General features: G+C 41.0%; 1 protein-coding gene across 1 annotated transcript; it reads left to right on the forward strand.

The window, feature by feature from the left end:
* Nucleotides 1-1,473: 1,473 nt before the first annotated feature.
* On the forward strand, nt 1,474-26,037 carry ppil1 (peptidylprolyl isomerase (cyclophilin)-like 1). The gene is made up of 4 exons (XM_060919653.1): nt 1,474-1,679; nt 9,637-9,791; nt 23,494-23,562; nt 25,747-26,037. The coding sequence occupies exons 1-4, from the start codon at nt 1,624-1,626 to the stop codon at nt 25,965-25,967; spliced, it is 501 nt and encodes a 166-aa protein (XP_060775636.1). The 5' UTR covers nt 1,474-1,623; the 3' UTR covers nt 25,968-26,037.
* Nucleotides 26,038-26,126: the final 89 nt, after the last annotated feature.

The following is a 26,126-nucleotide window of genomic DNA, read 5'->3' on the forward strand; positions in this document are numbered from 1 at the left end:
GAAAAGGAGACGGGTAGAAATATAATTTGTATGAGTCCCAGCACATGTAGGTATAGCATCAAATGAAAAGGTTGATAAGTTGGCTAAGGAAGCTGCTCAAAAGGTACCCATAGATGTCAACATAAATCTGTCCAAGGTGGAAGGTAAAAGTATTGTGTGGCAGGAAACAATTTTAAAATGGCAACAGCTTCGGGAGCAAGAAAACAAAGGGAGGCATCTATTCTCAATTGTCAGTAGGGTAACTGATTCAGTTAATGTCTGTAAAAGGGGGGGGGGGGGGCTAGACGTAAGGAAGAGGTAATTATTTCTAGATTGAGGATTGGTCACACATTTCTGAACAGCACTTTATTTATTTTGGGAAAGCATCAAAATGGCCTGTGTTCTTGCCAAGAGCGCGAGACAGTACATCATGTTTTGATTTCTTGTAGAAAGTATGACTGCCAAAGGCAAGATTTAATTAGACAGTTGCAGGAGGTTGGCTTGGAAGAAGTATCTCTGAAAGGTATTTTAGAAATAGGGTCAAGCGAGAGGGGAAGACGATGTTTTTTCAAGTTCTTAACGGACACTGGGATATTGAGGTATTTCACCTGACATCACAGGGTCACGTGACACCCCGGTGTCCGCCATTTTGGATGGCAAGCTAGCTAATGTCAACAACAGTAGCTGGTATGTTACTGTAGCAATGTTTACGTTCAGTCATTTGGATGACTGTTAAAACCTTTCAGTCTCAAGTTTTTCCTTTACTGGATTTACTAGTTTACTGAGCCAGCGAGCCCCGGAGCGCTAGCTAGCCGGCCAGCGAGCCCCGGAGCGCTAGCTAGCCGGCCAGCCAGCCCCGGAGCGCTAGCTAGCCGGCCAGCCAGCCCCGGAGCGCTAGCTAGCCGGCCAGCCAGCCCCGGAGCGCTAGCTAGCCGGCCAGCCAGCCCCGGAGCGCGCTCAATAAACTAGTAAATACAGTAAAGGAAAAACTTATAACGGGCCATGTCTCAACAGACTAAGAAGTTATTTCAATGACATTTAATAACATTTTGTTTATCCTGAGGACCGAAAGTAAATGAAAATGTGAACAAATCTTAGCTGTCAGTGAACAATCCTGGTGGAAGCAGGTAAATGTCGTTCTCTAAGCCTGCTAACCTCAATTTTTGCAAATACCTCTCCCTCTGCTCGCCCTGTAAATGCCCTACGTCGCTGGATAGTGAAGGTGTTTTCTGCATCTCGCTCCTTTTTCTTTTATGTTTTTCGTTTGTCGCCTTCCTCGCATTCAAACTGATTCGAGCCGTGCCGTCCAAAATGGCAGCATCACATGACTTGGTCACGTGAGTGAAATACTTCAATATAGCAGGATATAGTGCACTAAGGTGGTAGTCCTGTAGATGGCAGCAATGCAACTTTTTGGATGCCGGCTGCCGTAAAACCTCAAACAAGAAGAAGTAGAAGTCACTCTTCCGGTCCACTAGATGGCAGCACACAGACATTATTCTTCTCTTCGTGACTTTATATAATACAAAGAAAAAGCGGCACTCGGTCAAACCACTTCCTTAGCACGTTGCTGCGTTATTTTGAGCTTAATTCGGTGTATTGTTGTGAACACATTGCTGTTTATTCAGCTGTTAAGAGCCAGAAATGTCAGGAATCCCGCCAGACACGTGGCAGCCCGCTACGGTGTCACTCGAGACCTCGTAAGTAGAAGCACTTTATATTTCTGACAGAGGTGGATAAAATAGGGTTGCCAACCGTCCCGTATTGGGCGGGACATCCCGTTTTTTGGGTAATTTTAATTTGTCCCGTCAGGGACAGATCCTGCCCTTCACTCCAATGCTATGGTGCAAATCGCGTTATTGCCGTGAGAAGCGCCATTACTGCGAGTCGCGGTCATCTGCGATTTAAAATCATTCACTGTCAAAGGCTGCCATATCCTGAATTTTTAAGCTATACTGACAAAATAGGCATCAAATTAAACTAGAGCAGATGGTGCAGCCAGTGGATACAGCCTAACTGTTCGATAAGGATAGCAGATAGCTTAAAAAACCTTCCGAAACAGGATAGACTTCAGCCTATAGAAGGGGAGCTTTTCTGCCTCACTCCTGCCTTTGTGATGTCTTTCTCTCTTCTTCTTCTGCCATGAAGCATTGCAGAAGGTTCTTAGGGTTTTCAAATGGACAATTAAAGGTCCCATGGCATCGTTTTTTCATTAATTGTGCGGTGGTCTCTAGTATGAATGAATGCCCTGTGAGCCGGTTTTGGTGAAAAAAATGCTGTGGTTCTCCTGTTTCAGGCTGTTCTAGTTTGGTGGAAGAGCGGGTGGCGGGAGAGCGACAGGATTTCAGCTCTTACATTAATATTCATGACATGTAAACGCGTTACCTCTGATTGGCTAACAGCACTGTGACGCTACCTCCAGTGGGTCAGAATAAGCGGATGTGGGTGTCTTACTATGGCGAGAGAGAAGGAACAAACCGCGAAGGGAAAAATACCGCGCGCTGACATCATTAAGGTGCGACGCGAGGAAATAAAATAAATTCAACAAATGTTTGGGTTTTTACTGAACAAACAAACAAATAAAATGAACGAGTGACTTAGTAAAGGGAAGAGCCTATCAACGCGCCATTTTGATGCGCCATTCTCAAATGTTGACAAATGTTGGGCATAGTTTGGTTTACACATTATGAAATTTCTAGCCACTGGGGTGACTTAAGAAGGTCAGAGGAACTCATTTTAACGTTAAAAAACCTCAGAAAGTGAAAATTTCATGCCATGGGACCTTTAAGCAAATATCAGGGTTTTAAAGCTACAGCAAATACTTTTTCAGGTTATGACATTGCCTTCATAAATATGGCCTGATGAATTATTTGGCCAAAGTTTAAAAGAGAAAAATGAGACAATATTAGAATTGTTTGTTATTTTGCATTAAGTTACTTAAAAATATCCATTAATTGGTCTATTAATTTTTAAAAGCTCTATTTTAGAAATGAATTTGTAGTGGCCTACATTTGAAACCCTCACCTAAAGGCGATTCGGTAACTATTTGGGGGCTCTGGGGGGCGTGTACAGGGCCTGTACCGGTACTTGTCCGCGCCCGGAACAAAGTGTCCCTCGTTTGGAAATGAGAAAGTTGGCAACCCTAATAAAGTACCCAACTTCATTACTTAAAGGAGATACACAGAGCCTTTATTTTTAAATACATTTCTGAGTGGATAGTATCTCCATCCTTGACTCTTGTATGCTGCATAAATGGGAATAAATATACCTCCGCCAAGGTGGTTGTTTTCGGTAGCGTTGGTTTGTTTGTTTGTTTGTCTGTTAGCAACATTACAGAAAAAGTTATGAACGGATTGCTCTGAAGTTTTTTCCAGAGGTGTGACTGGGCACAAGTAACAATCCATTAAATTTTGGCGGTGATCCGGATCACCTTCTGGATCCCGGATTTTTTTTAAAGGCTTCTTGGCAGAGGTCTGCGCTCTCCGAGTGCTTTTCTAGTTGAGAGTTAAAATCGACTGCAAAGTTGCCATTCGAGCTGCCCCTGAGCCAGCCAGCCCTGAGCGTGTGACGTCACAGCGGGAACCGGTTTTAATGGTCGGAGGTGAAATGTAGAATATCAACTTTGTCTAGAAGAACGACCCAAAAAAGTGAATTAAATCTTCCTGGTGTCTAATTTGCACCCTAAAATTGAATAAAATGCTTAAAATATACTGTTTTGCCCAATTTCTGAAGGTTTGTTTACATCTCACTTATGCGCACTTTCACCACCAGGGGGCAGTCGTTGTGACGTCATTTAAGCCAAACAGACCGGGAGCAGTTGTGTTTACCTGCCAACTGAGCACACGGACTTTAGTTGTGTAAAATGTCTGAAAGCAATGGCGATTTTGAAGCAGGAACTCCTCCAAATTGAATATCGAGAGGTGAAACCATATATGTATGAGCCTATGGCCGTTGTGAAGCCATCTGTGAACGTGGCTCACTGGTTTGACCGTGCGGCCTCGGAATCAGACGGCGACTCGGCCGACTCTGATCTCACACACAATCCCTATAATAGAACATGGATTTGTTTATATTGCTAATATAATTAAATTGCTAATATTAATACAAGCATTATACTATTTAGGCTATAGCCTACTCTAAACAAGGAAATATCCCTTTTGTCTCATTTCCACAATGATTGTACAGGGTCCCTCAAGATTCTTTACTTGAAAAATTGCAAGCAAAGGTAAAAATGTTTACCTCCAATCTTCTCCTTTTTGCTTGAGCATTGCTGGTCCGTTTCTTCTTTGACTGCTTGATTTTGTGCTCGAATTTTGTTGGAACAGCGTCAGGTTTGAGCCTTCTCTGCCCAACAGATGGGGATTCTTCAAAAATGAATCCTCCTCGAAGTGATCGGAGCACAGAGCGGCGTATTTACCCGGCTGCCAACACTCTCGCTTTACACACACAATCCACTCGCTCCGCCTCTTCTTCTCTTTTGGAAAACGGTAAAAACGTCTTCCTGAACCGGTCCCGTTCTTACAGTTCACTGCACAACAATAAGGCATGTTTTTTTTTTGGAAATTCCCGAACGCATGTCTATAATCAAGCCGAACGGCAATGAAAATACACGGAAGTGGACTCAACTCGAGCAGTTTGTTTGGCTTAAATGATGTCACGCGCCGAGTGGTCACGGAAGTAGCCGAACAGAAATTCGCCACAATCCACGCTAACTTATTTTAATTATTACTTATTAACAATACTTCTTGAGACCAGAAAAAATTACAGAGGGTTTTTTTTAACATATAAAGTTTCAACTGTGCTTAAAATTAAAACCGTTGCCTATGACCTTTTAAGGCCGAGGCCTTTGACAGCTATAGACCAAAGTCATATAAATAAAATTTATGGTGAAAGTAAGAAATAGCGTTACCAACTTGCTCAACTAAGACTGATTTGACTTCACTGATTGTGGGTTGACTCATTAAAACAGGATAGGTGTTATAACTTATGCAACATACATGTACATGCATGCATTTTCACTGATAAAACGTAAAAAGCTAATTAAATAATCCGATGACCTGAGACAATCACATTCTGAAGCAAATTAAATAATCGTATACCGGTAACTTAAACACAATATAAGCTACATGTATTAATCTAAATGCAGGTAAGCAACGTGTTGTTTTTTTATCCAAACAAATCAGAGCTTACCCGTCTGTGTTCTTGCTTCTTGAAAGCTGATTGTTTTTGAAACAATCCGACTTTCAGTTGTTTGTTCATTTCTCCATTCATTCACTTCTTCCACGTAAGGGCGAGATGGCAGCAATATCCAGTTTAGAAATCAGAGGGCTGCTCCACTCATTCACTTTTTTTTTTTTTAAGATATTTTTTGGGCTTTTCTCACCTCCATTAGATAGGACAGTGCAGAGACAGGAAACGAGCAGGAGAGAGAGGCGGGGAGGGATCGGGAAATGACCCCGGGTCGGAACTGAACCCAGGTCCCCGGACTCACGGCACGGCGCCCCATCCACCCGAGCCACGACGCCCCCCACTCATTCACTTTTCTTCATACTGTATATTCTGCCAATACTGCTGGGCTCAGGCAATTACTAAAACCCGGGAAGGAACGGGATGTCACCGGTTTTAGCAACAACTGCGGGGAGGTCACTGCCTGAGCGATATGTCACGTCCCGGGTTTTAGCAACAACCCTCAGCTCACTCCGGGAGGACTGGTGCAGCTGAACTTGCTTTCCATTTAAAATAAATAAATACTTTTCTTGTAGTTTTTTTTTCCGTTAATTGTTGGTACTGCACCCTCTTTCAATACGGGCTTATAGCCAACGCTCCTCAACAGATCAGAGGTCTCGTACGAGTCTTCAGTAAAATGTGCAGAGGAGAGACCACTTCGTAAGCGCCCAATGTGTCCATGAACTTCTCGCAAAACGTGTCCAAATCTTTTCAGTTTGAACCTTCTTGGACCATGAATGCAACATAAATCCAGCTTCTGTCATGTTGCTGTACTGACCAGCAACACATCTACGTGGCATGGCGATAAATTAGCTCAAGATGGAGGATCGGAGTTGCAGTCAGCTGTGTTTTAGTATAGCGGAAGTGGCGATGAGACCGATAGCCTTCCTGCTGTGACATTACGGACGTCAACGTCATTCACTCAGACCGCTACCTATATAAAGCACTTTAATCATAAACATTACTATATTAGATTTATTGTTAACATTTAAAACTCTTTCTGTGCCATTCTTGAGGTCTCAAGGCATTTATAAACGAAAGTGAGGCCATGGCTCTGCGTATATCCTTTAATAACTGCCCAACAACAACACTGCTTTAAGCAAGGCCAAAAAAAAAAAAGAATGCAAGACCATCCTCGGACATCAAAACAAAAAATCCCAGCAATTTGTTGTGACTGACTAGTACAATACTGTCCATCTCACAGGTCATGTGTGCGCAACGCGCGCATGTATTCATGCACATATGAATCTGCCTGTGTCATCATGGTGGTTTAACGTTAAGCTAGCTAGTCAGTGAAGCTCCACCTGACATGCTAGCAAACTCTTTTCAAACTCAAAATCATATTGGTTAGCTAACATTACTAGAAAAGAAAGATTTCTACATTTTGTTTATTTGGCAAGGTTACACTAAAACATTTTTGAAAGTGCTTCAGATAAGTTAATGTTATTCATGTTAGCATAACTCCATTTTTACATGCTAACTAACAGTGTCCAAATTAACTAGCTATGTGTTAACGTCAGCTGTGGACAAGGCGATGGCAACTTGGTGGGAAAATCCATAGAAAGTCATTTGACTAACCAGACTGCATAGCTATTGCATTGTTATCGCTAGCTCTAAAAGCACAGACAACTTCACTGCAAGCTTTCTCTTGGAATAAAACATTCACAGACCTCAATATGCTCCCGCAGGTCTGATGGCGAGTTTTTGTAGGCTGTGATGTGGTTTGTTTTAAGCAAACATTTAAAACGAAATGAGTCTTTATTCCTTTCAGAAAACTGAAACATGGGTTCTAGCTATAGCCATGAGTGCATTCATTCCCCAGAAGAACCGCCTCCTTCCATTCTGCCATCAACTGATCGTGTTAAATAATGGTGCTGAGAAATCATTGAACTGGATTTTATAGTCTATGGACAACCTGACGCTGGTGATTACTGATGGACTGTCTCAGTGTCACCTGTGAAAAAAAACCAATCATGTTTTAGAAAAGAAAAAAAACATCCACTTTCAAAGCTGCTTCATAGTAACGAGTAATAGAAATTAAGTATTATTAAGTAATAGACTTAATAGAAATGTAGTGGAGTAAAAAGTATATTTGTCTTTCAAATGTAGTGAAGTTAAAGTCATAAGTTGCTAAGAAAATTAATACTCAAGTAAAGTACAGATACTCAAAGTGTACTTAAAGGAACAGTCCACCGTACTTCCATAATGAAATATGTTCTTCTCTGAATTGAGACAAGCTGCTCCGTACCTCTCCAAGCTTTGCGCGACCTCCCAGTCAGTCAGGCGCTGTCACTCCTGTTAGCAATGTAGCTAGGCTCAGCATGGCCAATGGTATTTTTTGGGGCTGTAGTTAGATGCGACCAAACTCTTCCACGTTTTTCCTGTTTACATAGGTTTATATGACCAGTGATATGAAACAAGTTCAGTTACACAAATTGAAACGTGGCGATTTTCTATGCTATGGAAAGTCCGCACTATAATGACAGGCGTACTAACACCTTCTGCGCGCTTCGACAGCGCATTGATACCTTCACTCGGAGTTGTACCTTTTTTTTTTTTTTTTTTTTTTTTAAAGACAGGGCGGACGGACCAGGCCATTCGCCCGCCTGGCCATGCCCGACGAGGAGCGCTCTCGGCCGGCTTGGGAGGCAGACGGCAGCCCCTCCTGGAAGTGTGGTTTTACCATGGGCCTCATGCGGAAAAATGACAAAGTCCCAGTTTTACCATGGGCCTTAGGCTGAAAAAATGACACAGTCCCAGTTTTACCATGGGGCTCGAGTTGTACCATTTTTTTTTAGACAGGGCGGACGGACCAGGACATTCGCCCGCCTGGCTGTGCCCAAAGAGGAGTGAAGGTATCAATGCGCTGTCGAAGTGCGCAGAAGGTGTTAGTACGCCTGTCATTATAGTGCGGACTTTCCATAGCATAGAAAATCGCCACGTTTCAATTTGTGTAACTGAACTTGTTTCATATCACTGGTCATATAAACCTATGTAAACAGGAAAAACGTGGAAGAGTTTGGTCGCATCTAACTACAGCCCCAAAAAATACCATTGGCCATACTGAGCCTAGCTACATTGCTAACAGGAGTAACAGCGCGTCTGACTGACTGGGAGGTCGCACAAAGCTTGGAGAGGTACTGAGCAGCTCGTCTCAATTCGGAGAAGAACATATTTCATTATGGAAGTACGGTGGACTGTTCCTTTAAGTACAGCACTCAAGTAAATGTACTTCGTTATTGTCCACCTCTGATTTTCTGAATTAATAAGTTAATGGAGTTGACTATTGAGTTGACTGCCTATGGAGCACTTGCATGTGACATCACATCCGATCCAGATTGTAAACAGACGCCACCTTGTCGGTCAAACGCCATATTTCCGCCTTCTACTTCTACCTTTTCTTCTGGAAAACCCTACTTGTATACAATTCTACTACAACGTCAACTCCACTGAAAATCAATAAAACATAAGACGAGTGGAATCCTGTGTCCGAGTCCTTCCCTATCAAGTGTGGGAAACCCATGATGCTCACATACACTTGACAGTAGGCTGCCACGGGACCCTGACAGGCATGCAAAATGGATTGCTGCTATCAGGTATACCATATATACAGTAATAGTGATAGACTACAAGCTCTCCCTACCTGTGCACGTTTATGTTTTTTGTGTGTATTTTTGTGTGTTGTTCGTCTGTACCGGACTTCAATATCCACTACAACCATATGGACTTACTGGACATTGGTTTCCAGCAGAAAATGACGGTTTGTAGCGATTTCCATCGCATGCACAACATTCCGGACGAGATGGCGAGACCAGCGGGGTCTCAATACTTAAGTGACTTACCCGTCCAATGAGGATTGTTATTTTCTTGTTTACAAGATGCCACATCTGAGGGGGGCTGACAAATCCTGAATTTCTGTAAAGATAACTGTCCAGAGATTTATAAGCACGCAGTGCTTCACCACTGAACAGTGAGGGAAAGTTGATGAGGTAATTATACACATCTGAGTATTCCACCTCTGGCAGTTCAATATCCACTGACACGGTCGTGAAAACTCCGTCCGGTAAGCCATAAGGGTCACTAATCTGTAGGTCGTTTATTTTAGACATGTATCTAGTTATCTGTTCATTAGAAAAATGAGCCGTGTAGTCCGTCGGTTGAAATTGATCCATTTTGTACACGAGTGCAGCAGTATTCAGCTGTGTTTTTTACCGACAAGATGGCGGCTGTTTACATTCCAGTCACGTGACTGCAAGAGGTCTATAGCTTGCCTATACAGGAGAGACTTTTCTCCTATAAACTATGAACAGTGTTGGTCCTGTTTCAGTCCTTGACGGTGAGGGTTTCTATGGAGATAAGTATGATATTTAGCGTATACTGTATAAAGGTAGAAGCGCATCTGAAACATCACTCTACTGCTGTGGTCTTCAGTATGGGAACCATCGTGTTGGAGTTGTACTGGAGACATGCACCTAAAACCTGCAAGAACTTCGCTGAACTGGGCAGACGAGGATATTACAACAACACCAAGTTTCACCGCATTATTAAAGACTTCATGGTGCAAGGAGGCGACCCAACAGGAACTGGTGAGCTCTGAGAGAGAGAGAGAGAGAGATTCTGATTGATTGATTGTTATGGCTGCTTTTCTAGATGCATATTGCCACAGTGCCTAATAGTTTCAGTGCAACTTGCATGATGTTTAGCTATATGGTCAGGGTTCATACAGATGCTACAATAAGGTGACCAGATTTTTGAGAAGTAAACCGGGGACATTTTCGGTTCGGCGGTGAAAATATCATTAAAACATCTGTTTTCATCTTTGTAATAAAAAGGAGGGAGGTTTCTGGTTTTCATGTATTTTGATAAAAAGTGGGATTTTCCTCAGAGTGCACTGTAGGCCAATTCTGCAACTGCTTTAGGTTAACATTTAATTAAAGACAGTGTGAAAATCTCTGGTATGGGCACAGAGTTTAGATTTATACAAGTAGATTCTTAAAGGTGATATGCAGAACCTTTATTTTTAAATACATTTCTGAGTGGATAGTATCACCATCCTTGACTCGTGTGTGTGTGTGTGTGTGTGTGTGTGTGTGTGTGTGTGTATAAAAATATGGGTCTCTAAACATACTCGGTCAATAAACTATACGGTTTTGAATGGTGATGTTGGTTTTAATTTGAAATAAAATGATGAAAGAAATAATACAGATAAAACTAAATCTTTGATGTGAATACTCTATTCAGAATTTGGCAAAAATTCTGCAAATTTGTGGAAAAATGGCGGCTTGATCTGGGACATGATAAATGGTTGACTACATCGCATTCCCTTAAAAAAAAAGTCCACTGAAAAGTCTACAGTTATCACTAATTGTATTTTAAGTTGTAACTTTATACACCTAGGGATCGGTGCGCTCACAGAATAATCATAACCGTAATAAAACATCATGCAAAATATTTGATCACCATCGTAACTCCGTTTTCCGCAGACCCAAAACCAATACGATCGTGTGTTTTGATCTAAACGGAAAGCCTCAGGATCAAGGTCACTACCTCACCAAAAGTAGTAACTTAAAATCACTACGCCATATAAAAATTTAGTTATAAAGCTGCAATTTTGTTTTTTAAAACGAAAGCTGAAAGTTAGGTATAGAATATGTTTCTTACAGAATATGTTACGATGGTAGCTGGTCTTGTATGAATTTCTGAGCTATAAAATGAGTTGTTGTTTTTTTTTAATCGTAGCGTGTTATTTGTGTGCGGGGAAGGACACACATTAACAATTTGCATGTGTAGAATGGAATTTTCCACTCCAACAGTTAGAAGTTGATCGTGCTTCCATTTGCGGTCTTTCTATTACGTGGGTAGATCTGTTCCAGTCAATGCTGACTTACCTGCTGTGGTTCCTGCCACTGCCGACTCGCCTGCCTCCACGCCTGTTGTTCCTGTCACTGCTTCCTTGTATTTAAAGCCCCTCTTTCACAGATTATAGGCGAAGTTGATTTAAATTTCATTTCAAGGAAAAATCACATATTTATTCTATATCTCAGTAGTTCTTTGTATCAGGGATGAGAGTTTTCTGCTTTTCGGCGGATTTCTGCTTTTTCTGAATAAAAAAAAAAAACAACCTTATGCCAAATCCGTTGAGGTTTTTTTTTTTTTTTTTTTTTTTTTTTTAATTTCAGGGGGTTGGGGTATGTTCCTTCATGCTGTTCAAACTTAACTCCAACGATGTTTACACATTATTTGTAAGTCGTCATCTTTAGTCTCGTTTAATCTCGTTGAATGTGATGTAAAATTCGTGTTATCTACATTGTTATTGGTCAAAACATCGATGTCGAGACCATAACAGCCAATCAAAACAGTTCCACATCCATTTTCTTTTATCAGAACTTACACGAGTTCATGAGCTGCATATCAAAAATACGCTCCTCTAATCGGCGTTTTTTCTCAAGATGCCGAATACTATTGATAAGCGAGATGAAGCGAAGGTACGTGAAATTGATGCTGGTATAAAAAAAACAAGTTAAGCAAAAGGAAAGCAAGAGAGGAGTGTGAAAGAGAGCCGAAGAGAGCTAGGTTAGAGCATGTAAAAACACAGGAGGAGCTGGCTAATGAAAGAAAAAGGAAAAAGAGAGAACTGATAAGCTTTTGGCTTTGGCCAAGAAGCTGAAGAAGTCGTCTAAATGATCCAGTGAAAATTTGTTTCAAAAATAACTGGGAACTGTAAATAACTTTTAACTGTAAAAAAGTATAAATAAACATTTCCCTTTTGAAGAAAGCATACAAGTGATGTGGACAATAAGATAAAGACAGTCCCCATAAAATATGCATTTGTTTGGTTGAATATATGATCATTTGAATTATAGCTGACAGTGTTGATTAACTGTATAACTTTAAATAGACATTGTGAAGAAATCATATACATGTAATGTGGACATTAGGAAAAGGTCAGTCTCCATAAGATATGAATGCTTTTATTTAATTCAATATATTGAAAAAATGAAAATTTGAATTATTAGTGGAACTGTAAATAACTGAATTTTAATGGACATTTTTTAGAAAAACAAGTCTCATCTCATCTCATTATCTCTAGCCGCTTTATCCTTCTACAGGGTCGCAGGCAAGCTGGAGCCTATCCCAGCTGACTATGGGCGAAAGGCGGGGTACACCCTGGACAAGTCGCCAGGTCATCACAGGGCTGACACATAGACACAGACAACCATTCACACTCTCATTCACACCTACGCTCAATTTAGAGTCACCAGTTAACCTAACCTGCATGTCTTTGGACTGTGGGGGAAACCGGAGCACCCGGAGGAAACCCACGCGGACACGGGGAGAACATGCAAACTCCACACAGAAAGGCCCTCGCCGGCCCCGGGGCTCGAACCCAGGACCTTCTTGCTGTGAGGCGACAGCGCTAACCACTACACCACCGTGCCGCAGAAAAACAAGTGATGTTGACAATGAGTAATAAGCAGTCCCCATAAAATGTAGATAATATTTTGAATTAATGCAATACACATATTGATTTTGATGCATATTGTTCTATATAATAGTGTTTTTATTTCAATAAGTATGAAAATAGGAATCAGATGTTTTAATTAATTACAGCTCTGATTGCAGGAAATAGGGTGTGTAAGGTCTCATTTTGAAAATAATTTCCCGGAGGGTGTCTCTTCGGACCCCCCTTATTACTTCGGGTGCCTTCGGTGCCCTCAGGACATTTTACAGATTTTCTGCTTTTTTATCAGGACCCACTCTCATCCCTGTTGTATGTAATTGATCAGGATGAGAAAATGGATCGTTTTGACGGTATGCATTATTGAAAGGGTCATTTTTAACAGTATTCACTGTCATTTTGTAAGCAAACGGTCCTATTTCGCCATATCAAATACCCAAAATGTATCATATTATTTATATTTAAGTGAATAATCAATTCAGTCATCATAACTTGGCATTTTTAACCCAAGCAATCAAAAAGAGGAAATTTATTCAATATTTTCACTCATCTGTGAAGTAGGGACTTTAATTCTTCATGATGTAGTTATTTTATATGTAAATCAATTTTACAAAGACATCTGAATTGGAATCAAAATATAATTTAACTTGAAGTTGTGAGAATGATTATATTTTAATGCAGTGTGTAAATCTGCAACTTGTTCAGATGTGATATAAGTAATGATATCTTCACTGTAAAAGGAAACTAGTAAAGAAAAAACGTTTCCATGTTACGTAAGTGATGAAAAAGCAAATAATTGAATAAATCAATGGGATATTGTGTGACAGTTTCAAACTTTTGTCTGTGTATTACTATTATACTAATTGATAATTTAGTACAAAATAAGGGGTATATCTAGACATCCTGCAGGTACAACAAAGTAAAGTTTAATAAAATGTAAGATAACTGATGAACATTTGAAACTCATCTCATCTCATTATCTCTAGCCGCTTTATCCTTCTACAGGGTCGCAGGCAAGCTGGAGCCTATCCCAGCTGACTACGGGCGAAAGGCGGGGTACACCCTGGACAAGTCGCCAGGTCATCACAGGGCTGACACATAGACACAGACAACCATTCACACTCACATTCACACCTACGGTCAATTTAGAGTCACCAGTTAACCTAACCAGCATGTCTTTGGACTGTGGGGGAAACCGGAGCACCCGGAGGAAACCTGCACAGGGAGAACATGCAAACTCCGCACAGAAAGGCCCCCCACCAGCCATGGGGCTCGAACCCAGGACCTTCTTGCTGTGAGGCGACAGCGCTAACCACTATACCACCGTGCCGCCGATTTTGGCATTCGAGCTGCCCCACTGAGTCAGCCAGCCTTGAGTGCGTGACGTCACAGCAGGAACTGGTTTTAAGGCCGAGGCCTTTGACAGCTATAGACCAAAGCCAGACTCGGCAGGTGAGAGTGGTTGTGATGGCCTCTTCATTTGGATTTGTTGGAGATTCTTTGGATTCCTCAGATAGTAGTACATCTGACTGTGATGGTCCTGAAATTGGAGTGTGTGTACATGCTACTGCTATACATGTAGAACCGTATCAGTTCGAGCCATCGGAAAGTGAATCCGATAGTAACACGTTGGCCACGGAGGCCCCCACCTTACGAAATAAAGCCAGAGAACAAAGCCGTCGAGAGAATTGGATGGAATTGAACTAACAGTCTCTTGTGACTCTCATTAAAACAGGATAGGTGTTATAACGTATGCAACATACATGTACATGCATGCATTTTCACTGATAAAACGTAAAAGGCTAATTAAATAATCCGATGAACTGAGACAATCACATTCTGAAGCAAATTAAATAATCTTATACCGATAAATTAAACACACAATACAAGTTACATGTTGTAACGGTTCACGAGGCGTGGGTGGAGCACAGAGGACGGCAGGACAGAGATCAGGTTTTCAAAAGGCTTTATTGCCACACTTTTTTCAGTGAACAATTCTATATGGGCTAGACACACACACAGTCAGCGTCTAGTCCGGAGACGAGCCCCTCTGCTCTCGCTCTCCCTCCTTAAGTAGGGCGCGGTCACTGGGAAGACACACAAACACAGGTTAATTGCCATCAGGTGTAGTGATTCTGCCACTTACCTTCCCTGACTCCGCCCTCCTGTCACAGACCGGTGCTTGACCACGCCCCCGCTGCCACACATGTATTAATCTAAATGCAGGTAAACAATGAGTTGCATCTTACCCGTCTGTGTTCTCGCTTCTTGAAGGCTGATCTTGTGGCCGATTTGTTTTTGAAACAATCTGACTTTCGCTTCTTCATTCATTCACTTCTTCCATGTAAGGGTGCGATATTGCTGCTGAGGCAAGCATATCCAGCGGAGAAATTTGACGACTCGTCCCCTCGTTCTCCATTTTCTCCATACTGAGTACTCCACCATTACTGCTCGGCTCACACTCCGGGAGAACTGGTACAACTGAACTTACTTTCCTTTTCTTGTATTTTTCTTTTCCTTTAATTGTTGGTACTGCACCCTCTTTCAGTACGGGCTTGTAGCCAACGCTCCTCAACAGATCAGCGGTCTTGTACGAGTCTTCAGTAAAATGTGCCGAGCAGAGACCACTTCATAGGCACCCAATATGCCCGTGAACTTCTTGCAAAACGCGTCCAAATCTTTGCAGTTTGAACATTCTTGGGCTGTGAATGCAACGTAAATCCACCTTCTATCGTGTTGCTGCACCCACCATCAACTAGGCCTGTCACGATAAATTTTGTTGGACGTTATATTGTCTCAGAAATTATTGCAATAAATGATATTATTGTTGACGTCTTTTCAAGACAATTTTATGCCACTAGTAAAATAAGTCATGCAAATGCACCCTTTCAGAGAACAGCAAACTTTAAGTCAACTTATTCAATTCAACAGTGAAACATAAATATATAAATAAATAACCTAAAGAAATTAAACAAAACCACTCAACAAAAACAATAAATAAAATACAATCTATGGCTCTTGAAAATTGCACTTAAGTAAATATTAACGTGGCACAGGATAATAAAAAGACATTCTTTTCTTCACAGGCAACATTCTGCCAATCCAGTTTCTCAAAGATTAGTACCCAGATAAACAAAAAGTGTAAAGTAGCAACGTATTCCCAACTGTCATTTGGATAAAAGTAACAACAATTAGAACGAAATAACATGTAGGCAAGGGCGTAGGTTTGCTATTAACACTGGTGGGAACAAAAACCCAATGCCAACCCCCAGTGACGCCAACTTCAGGTCAACATTAGAGGGTCACAATGTTTTGCTCCGTTGTGTTCCACCCAAAAGAGATCCATTATCTCTCCAAAGTCCAGACTTTTAAAATTTGAAGTTCAGAACTGTAGTAAGTCTCATCTCATCTCATTATCTCTAGCCACTTTATCCTGTTCTACAGGGTCGCAGGCAAGCTGGAGCCTATCCCAGCTGACTACGGGCGAAAGGCGGGGTACACCCTGGACATGTCGCCAGGTCATCACAGGGCTGACACATAGACACAGACAACCATTCACACTCACGGTCAATTTAGAGTCACCAGTTAACCTAACCTGCATGTCTTTGGACTGTGGGGGAAACCGGAGCACCCGGAGGAAACCCACGCGGACACGGGGAGAACATGCAAACTCCGCACAGAAAGGCCCTCGCCGGCCACGGGGCTCAAACCCGGACCTTCTTGCTATGAGGCGACAGCGCTAACTACTACACCACCGTGCCGCCCTGTAGTAAGTCAATAATAATAATAATAATAATATGCAATTCATTTGATTAATTGCAAATCCTGCATGTGATGATTAACTCATTCTACCAATTTGCAAATGTGTTTTACAAGCGAATAACGCACTGACTGTCGGGAGGGTGTATGTTCTTTTCCCCTCATAAATGGAAGTAAAACACATCTGGAGCCTTAAACACTGCGTTCCATGAGGCTGGCAGGGCGAGTAGGCCATCTTCTGTGTGATCTTTAACTAGTTTTAGAATGCTAGTTTAAGCTGATATGTGATTTGATCTAACGGTAAAACAGGGCGAGGACTCTAGAACTTTTTTGACACGTTGAAAGGTTACAATTTTACTTGGCAACAGAATGTATCTGAATGCTGATTGGTTGTTGTTATATTATTGCCCTTTTGTTGTCTTCTTGAGCCCAGAGCGGAGAGGAGGGTTCTAGAGGGAGAGAAGTTTTTAGCCTACAGCTTTCAAATGAACCCCCTCGAAAACCAATCAGTTCTGCAGATGTGTGTACTCGGTATGTGACGTTTTCAAGAGAGGCGGGAGTAACCAAAAATTTCTGATCAAGAAGGCGGAGGCTGTTATGCTTATTACGTGAAAATGTTTTATTTGATTAAAAGGTGTCTGGGCCACGAACAATGTCCACATCACCATCGGGTTGTTGTTTACATGTGTCCTGTTACATGAACTTGGTCAGGGCTCTCTGCAGGTCTTAACTGAAGCACTTCAGAGTAAGGGTTAGCGGGCTGCTAAAGTTTGCAGGCACTTCACAAGCAAGACTCGGTGCAATATTAGCCAACATTAGCACAATTTGATATGATTTAATAATGTCTTTGTGACCTTAATGAACACCAGTTGTTGTCAGTATCAAGTCGGATTGTTACTTACATGCCACACAAACTTAGAAAACAGTCATATTCGCATGTTGTCGTTTTTACACACTGAATACGAACTGTTGTTAACTGATTCATTTTACGAGCTAATCTAACGTTACATTCCTCAAGGACAGTTTGCTAGCTAGCAGTCGGTCACTGCACTGCAACCGCACTTGTTAATTGACACGGTAGTAGCCTAACTGCTTGCTGTTTTCGCGACCACACCCCTGGAGCGAATATTAATGAGCGAATTTTGCGTAGTTTCACCCAGTGGAAACCTACAGTAACCCTTTGTGTACCGTGCACTGAGCGCAAATTTTTTTTTTGTTCTTCAATCAGACATATTGGTATTGGGGGCGTCGTGGCTCAGGTGGTTAAGGCGCCATACCATGAATGCGGGCGACCCGGGTTCGATTCCGGCCCGAGGTCATTTCCCGATCCCTTCCCGTCTCTCTCCCGCTCATTTCCTGTCTCTACACTGTCCTATCCAATAAAGGTGCAAAAAGCCCAAAAAAATATCTTTAAAAAAAAAAAAAAAAAAGAAATATTGGTATTGACACGTCCATACCCAGTTCTACTCCTATGGTCTGTACAACGGAGCAACATGGTGTTGTCTCTTCCCCATTCAGTGGATACCCTGGCTGGATCACTGTTGCATGCTGGGATGCCCTGCCTCTGACAGAGAGCGTGTTTTATTCAGTCAGTGGGTCAAGCTAATACTCTGGCGACTTCCCTATATAGATGTAAATGCCAAAATTGCAGTAAAAGAAATTAACGAGTTCATTTTCATTTACTGTACAATAAGTCGGTATATCGAATATCGCGACAGGCCTACCAGCAACACATCTACGTGGCATGGTGATAAATTAGCTCCAAATGGAGGATCGGAGTTGCAGTCAGCTCTGTGTTTTAGTAGAGCGGAAATGGTAATGAGACCGATAGACTTCCTGCTGTGACGTCACAGATGTCAAGGTCATTCACTCAGACCACTACCTACCATATATGAATCATTTTAATCATAAAAATTACTATATTAGATTTATTGTTAATGCTTAAAACTATTCCTAGCCATTCTTGAGGTCTCAGGGCATTTATAAACAAAAAGTGAGGCCATGGTTCTGCGTATCTCCTTTAAATTGTAGGCTAGCTGAAACAGATGTTTTAGATCCATGAAAGTAAAAATTAAATTAATTACCATATATGCCACTTGTCTTCTTTCTCTTTTGACCCTTTTTTTTTTTTAAACTCCCTTAATTTCGCACTCTCTCCTCCTCCCTGTCCAATCTTTAATCAATAGTACACTATTACAGCGGTCTCAAAAGTAGCCGGTCACCGGCAGCAAATCGCCGTCTGTGGCTTGTTATGCCACCGGCTATTGTCAGTCGAGTCACAAAATTTAATATTAAATATTTCTGACAGCAAAAAAAGTTGTGAACGTAAATTACATCCACTATGTCATGTATGTCTGTTGCCGCGTCAACTGTGTTTACATCCTCGACACGAGTGCAGCCATTACTGCCGCCTGTGTTGCCAGATTGCGCGTTTTCCCGCCCAATTTGGGTGGTTTTAAGTGCATTTTGGCGGGTTTTGAACATATTTTGGGCTGTAAAACGTCAGCAGTATCTGGCAACATATTTTTTTTACTTAATACAAAAAATTAATGGATTCCAACGTTTTTGCCAAAATGGTATTTTATTTTCCATTGTTTAGGCAGCTTCAGCATCATACTGTGAGATTCTGTTCAAATTGTTTTTTTTCTTCTATGAAGCCTGAGCCATTTATTTTATTAGTTTATAATTATTGTTTAATTTAGTCTTCAGGAGAGACTGCCTGCACACAGTACTAGTATTAATAGTTTTTTTTTTTCTTACATGAAAGCTGAGGCATTTATATTATATTTTAAGGTAACTTCATGTTGTGCTGTGAGGTTCTATGCACTTTAACTTTTGAACCAACAGGTGCATTTGGATAAGTAAAGCCTATTTTTCTGCATTTTTGTAGTCCTGGTAATCTTTTATATTGGTAAAGTTGTTTATAGGACCATTTCTCAGTGTCTGTTTTTTTAATCAATAGTTTTTCAGTAATAACTTAATATTTAACATATCACTCAATTTTAAACAACCCCCGCGTCTCCCCCATAGTCTCCAAAATTTCTGTGGGAAATACTGGCGTGCGTAACAATGCTAATCAAGCTTAAGCTAGACGACCCGCCTCAAATACCCGTCCCGGGTAAATGTTATCCCAATTTTAGATGGCCTGTTCCAAACCATCCCGCCCCATGAAAAATTCGTACTTGCATATCCATCCATCCATCCATGCTTTGCGTGCATTATGTCTGCCGCTGGCAGACATTTTACCATTTTGCACCCTGCTGTAAATTATTTGTACCCTGCTATTCTCCCAAACTTTGAAGCCCCTGTATTAGATAAAATACTTATTCCTATTGCTATAAAATACGTATTCCTACTTGGTAACATTACCATCAGCCTACAGCTTTACATTGGCAGCTACTCTGTGGGATAACACACCAATCTGGTGTAAGTTAGCTTATGCTGTTGAACTGTTACAATTTTACCTCCGCTGGATTCCTGTTACAGCAACGCTACATCTAGCAACAACTTCAGCTGACTGAATGGCGCTGCACTGAGCTTTCTCCTGCTAGCATTGGCCGCAGTAGGCTACGGTTTGTTTGGTCAACCGCTACATCTCAGTACAGTGTGACAAGCAATGTTATGTCATCTACAACATCACAAAATGTAGCTTACACATTTAAAGGCTAAATAAAATGGATGACAAACAAGATCACTTAGGTCTACAAGAAAAGACTATGGTTCACCTGTCCAGGAGCGGATGAAGCGATCTGTCAAAGCAGAATGAATGACTTTGGGCAAAGATTCTGTCGCTCCCCTAAAAAAGTTGTTCCTCAGCACCACCAGTCAAAATACTGGAAAGGCTATCGCCAGAGGTGTTCTAGAACGAAGGTTCTCAACCTTTTCTGCTTTGAGGCCCACCTATTCATACTTGTAACGAGTCGGGCCCATTAAAAAAGATCCCCAATTATTTTGGCTCATCTATTCTATTAGAATCTAATAATCTGTTGTAAAGTGTATTACTGGAAGCAACATCACTCCCTGTTACAGATGGGGGCCCAGAAATTAAATAAATGCAATAAAAACAAACTGTTATTAATTGTAGGTATTGTATTTCAGACTGATGTGCCAGAAGCCAATATAAACCATGCATGCAGGGCATTCTCAGTCAAAAGGGATTAATGATCCAAAAGTGGAGTCTGGTCCATTAACACAACAACTTATTGCCATGTTTGTGTCCAGCAAACAAGCAAGTTATTAAAACCAAGAAGTGGATATAGAAACTGCTCAATGGGATTAGATCTTTACTCGCTAACAAAGAAGGATTTTTCCTGTAAGTTGGAAAATCATCCATCCGTCAAGTTCCCCGACATCTCAAACTACCTGGTGCTGCAGACATTGTTCTACATGGACAAACAGATGAAAAACCTGGAAGAGCATGGAGGAGGACAACTTTTTAGATGTGGCTGGGTTAAAGGTCTGGGGATCAGGACACAGACAGTGGTAGATGGATCTAAGTGCAGGAAGAGTGTTTATTAGCAGGCGTGATATTTACAAAAACTAAAGCAAAGCAGAAACATAAAGCAGAGTATTTAAACAGTGTTATAAACATGACTAGAGACAAACGTGACAATACTTTGCAAAGCCTCTGTGAAAAGTGTCCGTATCTGCGCATACTGATTGCAGTCAAATTAGTATCAGGTGTTTCTCATAATGACCAGGTCCCAAGCGTGCGCACGGCTGCATGAGCTGCGTCAGACTCGAGTGCACGAAGGCGTGACAGTCAAGTGTTCGTGTGCTGTGTGACCACAACTTTTAGCTCACGTGTATATCACCATGCATCACTACCAAAATGCCTCATCTTCATTGATGACCCATCACAAAGCATCACGAGCTGTAGCGTGATCGTAGCTTAATGAGGCAGATGTGTTGTTGGATGCAACCCAGCAACTGTGGCCTACTATGAGTAAAAATTAGCTTCAACTTGGAAAAAAACATCGCAGCCCACTAGAGGGTGCTTGAGAAACACTGCTCTAGAACATCTCTATTGGCCTGAACCCGTCTTAAAGTGATCCACAAAACAATGCGCAAGGTGTCTACTGAAATCTGGTAGATGTTTCAGTCTGTGGGATTTTTTTTTCTTTTCTTTTTTCTTTCCCCTCTGGTCTGTCGTTCATGGTTAAAAACAGGGACATTTCCGGGGACAGGCCACCAAAAACGGGCACTGTCCCCAGAAAACGTGGACATCTGGTCCACTATGCTGCAAAGTCTTAACGCTTGATTTTTAAAGTTGTTTTCAAACGCGGAAATGTGCTTAATTTTGAGTTTGGTCGTACTGTATTCTGTTTTATGCACATGTGATGGAAGCTCCATTCGCAACCCAGTCAGTTAAACGCAATTAAAACATTCATTTGCAACGCACTTTAACTCAAATTGGTATAACAGGCCACTGTCCTCATCATCTTCCTCTTCCTACACTGCTACATCATCATCAGGTAGTTGTTCATGGCAATGCAGTCATGGCTTTCAGGGGTCTCCTTCAACTAAAAAAAAAAAAAAGTTGCAGCAAAAGACTTTCATTAAGCACACTGCACGATCTGCAAAAAAGAAATGGGTGTCTTGACATTTCTGATTTATCCTGAATAGTTTATAAGTCTGGTTATAGATCCTTCAAATATTCTGCTGCTAAATTATTCAGTAGTCTGGATTCTATAGTTTAAAAACTTATCATTTTGCTCAAATTATTGGTTATGTATCTAACTAAAAATGTTCCAGGTTAACTCTAAATTGTCCAATGTACTCAAACCTCCAAGTTGTTATAATTTTCACATTATTTCTTAAAGTTTCAATTGTCAATACAAATCTCATCTCATTATCTCTAGCCGCTTTATCCTTCTACAGGGTCGCAGGCAAGCTGGAGCCTATCCCAGCTGACTACGGGCGAAAGGCGGGGTACACCCTGGACAAGTCGCCAGGTCATCACAGGGCTGACACATAGACACAGACAACCATTCACACTCACATTCACACCTACGCTCAATTTAGAGTCACCAGTTAGCCTAACCTGCATGTCTTTGGACTGTGGGGGAAACCGGAGCACCCGGAGGAAACCCACGCGGACACGGGGAGAACATGCAAACTCCACACAGAAAGGCCCTCGCCGACCCCGGGGCTCGAACCCAGGACCTTCTTGCTGTGAGGCGACAGCGCTAACCACTACACCACCATGCCACCTCAATACAAATCGCTATGTTTTAATATTTTTATCAACGTTATATTTTATTCTATTCATTATTATATATTTGCCATTAATTTATTTATGTAGTAAATAAGTGTCAGGTTTTGAAACCCTGTGCCTAAAAGATGACTACTATAACAATGGCAAGAAATTTTTAAATTAAATGTACATGCAGCATTAGCTAACATTTATTAAACCTGTATCTAGTCAAATGCAGCTACTGCCTTTCCTTTAAACTTTGTTTATGCCAAAACTGTGATCTATATTGAGCATAAATAATTACCTGTATTACCCCTATTAAGAAGTCTGACGAGTCTACAGTGATATTGCTAGAATTTGAACCCATAGAATTCCTACAAGCTGTATACATTTTACAAGCTGTAAAATGCTTGTAAAACCCATATAGCTATGGGTTCTATTTGAACCCATAGAACAACTACAAGCTATATACCGGTACAAACTCTCGTGGTTACCAGAGGACTAGTCCCCCACTGTAACCCTAGCTATGTAATAGGCGAGAGGCCAAGAGCTACAGAAACGGAGATCAGCGCCGTCTAATGCGCCATATGGCGCAGGCAGGACTTTAGACTTGGATATACATTTTGTATACACGCAATCTTTCTACAGATCTGAATTCTTGATGTATGTGCAAGTGTAAATGGGTTCCCTTGCCACAAGTCAACACTACACTGCAAGATGACGGGCTCAACATGTATAGCTCAGAACACTGCATTACAGCTCTGACAATAACGTTTGTTTCCCTGCTGTTAGTGTAACTTAAATTGAGAGTTTAAGTCCATAGTAGATATCGAACAGTTAAGTAGATTAAAAAAATCTTTTATTCTTCTCTCAGGCCGTGGTGGTGCATCTATATATGGAAAACAGTTTGAGGATGAACTTCACCCAGAGCTGAAATTCACAGGTGGGTAAGAGCATCACTTGTGCAGCTTATTAACACTAAAGGATTTGTCATATAGTCTCAGAATCAGTGTTTTCCCCAGAAAAAAATTAAAGCCCTAAATTCTGGCATGATAATACACAGACAATTGAGTGCCGAAGGTGCAAATTGAAACTAGTGGGGTGCGAGGGCATGGTCCCCCCGGAAACATTTTTGAAAATAGATGCTCTCGGGTGCATTTTCAGGGTCTCTGAGAGGTTTTAGATACATGATTATAGGATAGATTTTACCAGTGTTTCAATGATTTCTGACCTAAATAGTATTAATGTATACACATTTGAAATTTCACCTTAAAGTTCAACATGCAGGGGCATCGTGGCTCAGGTGGATAAGGCGCCATACCATAAATCCGGGGACCCGGGTTTGATTCCGGCCCAAGGTCATTTCCCGATCCCTCCTCGTCTCTCTCTCCCACTCATTTCCTGTCTCTACACTGTCCTATCCAATAATAATAAAAAAAAAAAGGTGAAAAAAAGCCCAAAAAAATGTATTTAAAAAAAAAAGTTCAACATGCAAGTTAAACTGTTTTGTTACAGATTCCTGAGGTATATGATAAATTGAAAATCTACGGGGATCCCTTAATTACCTATGATCAAGTAGTGTTGTAACAAAAATGTGCATGAAAATATGAACAGTGGTTTGCTCCATCTTATGCAATCCAATGAAGAGAATCGATCATCATGACCTCCTGTTGATCACAAAGGGATCTGAACCTAAGAACTGCCACCTTAAAATAAGTTGCTGTCTTACTATAACTGTAATGATTGATTTAGAATGTTTCGGATGCAATTACCATAATATATGTAGAACTAAGATGCACTGAAAAAAGTAAGGCAACTGCATATTATCAAGTTTAAATTTTGGCACTTTATTAAATGGACTAGATTAAGATTAAAACAAACATAAAGGAAAAGAAAACTTAATTCATACATTTAAGTTTGCAGAAAGATTATGTACTTATAAACACATTCATTGTATTCACATTCAATGTAGCATAATTTCGAATAATAATGATAAGCATATGTGGCAGTGTGATGTCACTGTGAGCCTTTAACAAAAGAATAATCCGGAGCTGCCTTTTGTTAAATGGATCCCAGTGACATCACACTGCCAAAAATGCTTATGATTATTATTTGAAATTATGCTATATTTGACAGATTTGGACAACTTCACTTTGAGAGAGTGTTTATAAGTACATAATCTTTCTGCAAACCCAAACTAATGAATTAAGTTTTCTACTCCTTTAAAGCAGATTAATTCTCCTTGGCTTTTGCTTGGCCCAATGTTGGGCAGCCCTCTCATAGTCCATCTCGCTGTCATCCATGCTGATGTGGATCAAATTGTCCAGCGAGTCTTCTCCTAGCTTATTCCTCGCTGGAGCCTTTATCCTCTTTAGGTAGGAGAAGCCTCGTTCACAATCTAAACAGACACAGAATAGTCTATCAAATAAATCAGTCGGCTTTGTCCGTCTGGCGGGGGACAACATCGGCAGCCAATGAGATCGCTTATAATGAATCGGAAAATTCTGGGATGTCTGACGTTTTCTTTCGATATTTTTATTGGACGGTTTGAACACATGATCTTGACATCACCAACAGATTAGTTTGTTTACATCATACCACGCGGACATGTTACTTTGACAGAATCAACACAAATATTGGGAAAAAAAGACCGCTTGTTTAACACAAATATCAATCAGTATGTAAATGGATCTGTTATTTGCTCTCCTAGGTATCTAGTTACTTGTGGGTAGGAAATTTAACATATCGGTATAAATCTAAGCGCATCGGATTTTAGCTAAAGCGACTAAGCGTATCGGCAGGCAGAGCAAGCGTATTGGGCCCGATACGCTAAAACGCTTTGGGGAAAACCATGCAGAATGCATGTTGCAGTAGAAATTAAAAAAACCCTTTTGCATATAGCACTTCAGAAGGATTTAGGTGGTTTTTGACACCATCATGGTCTCACGGCTTCCTTCAAGAATTCACACAAATCAACTTGCCGAAATAGATAACGTTAACTTTGGGTTTAGTGTGTGTACTTTTAGTTACGATCTCACTTATGAAATCTGTGCCATGCGCCAGTTCTTTCTCCTCCTGACTCAGTTGCAGTGTTGATCATTGTCTGTTTTGTGGCGGGGGTTTTTAGGTGCTGGAATCCTTGCCATGGCTAATGCAGGTCCAGACACAAATGGGAGTCAGTTCTTTTTGACTCTGGTTCCCACACAGTGGCTTGATGGCAAGCACAGTATATTTGGGAGAGTTTGTCAAGGCATCAGCGTTCTCAATCGAATTGGCATGGTGGAGACTAACAGCCAAGATCGCCCTGTGGAGGAGATAAAAATACTCCGGGTGACTTTACCTAACTGACATATGTCAAAGTTCACGTACAAGTTTGTACAGTATTGTTGCTTTTTTACAATAAACCAATAGTTTGTAATTCTCTGTGTGATTTTTTTTTTTTAATTAATTCATATGTACGTATAACTTTGACCCTGTATTGATTTCAGAAAATCCAAAATAAAATAA

The sequence above is a fragment of the Neoarius graeffei genome, chromosome 4 (assembly GCF_027579695.1).
Source record: "Neoarius graeffei isolate fNeoGra1 chromosome 4, fNeoGra1.pri, whole genome shotgun sequence".
NCBI classification, from domain to species: Eukaryota; Metazoa; Chordata; class Actinopteri; order Siluriformes; family Ariidae; genus Neoarius; species Neoarius graeffei.

What these genes read in the sequence shown, in the direction of transcription:
- ppil1 (XM_060919653.1), top strand. Translation starts at nt 1,624, where the DNA reads ATGTCAGGAATCCCGCCAGACACGTGGCAGCCCGCTACGGTGTCACTC. An exon ending in ACGGTGTCACTCGAGACCTC is followed by an intron (nt 1,680 to 9,636) that starts GTAAGTAGAAGC and finishes TGTGGTCTTCAG; the next exon opens with TATGGGAACCATCGTGTTGG. An exon ending in CCCAGAGCTGAAATTCACAG is followed by an intron (nt 23,563 to 25,746) that starts GTGGGTAAGAGC and finishes GGGGGTTTTTAG; the next exon opens with GTGCTGGAATCCTTGCCATG.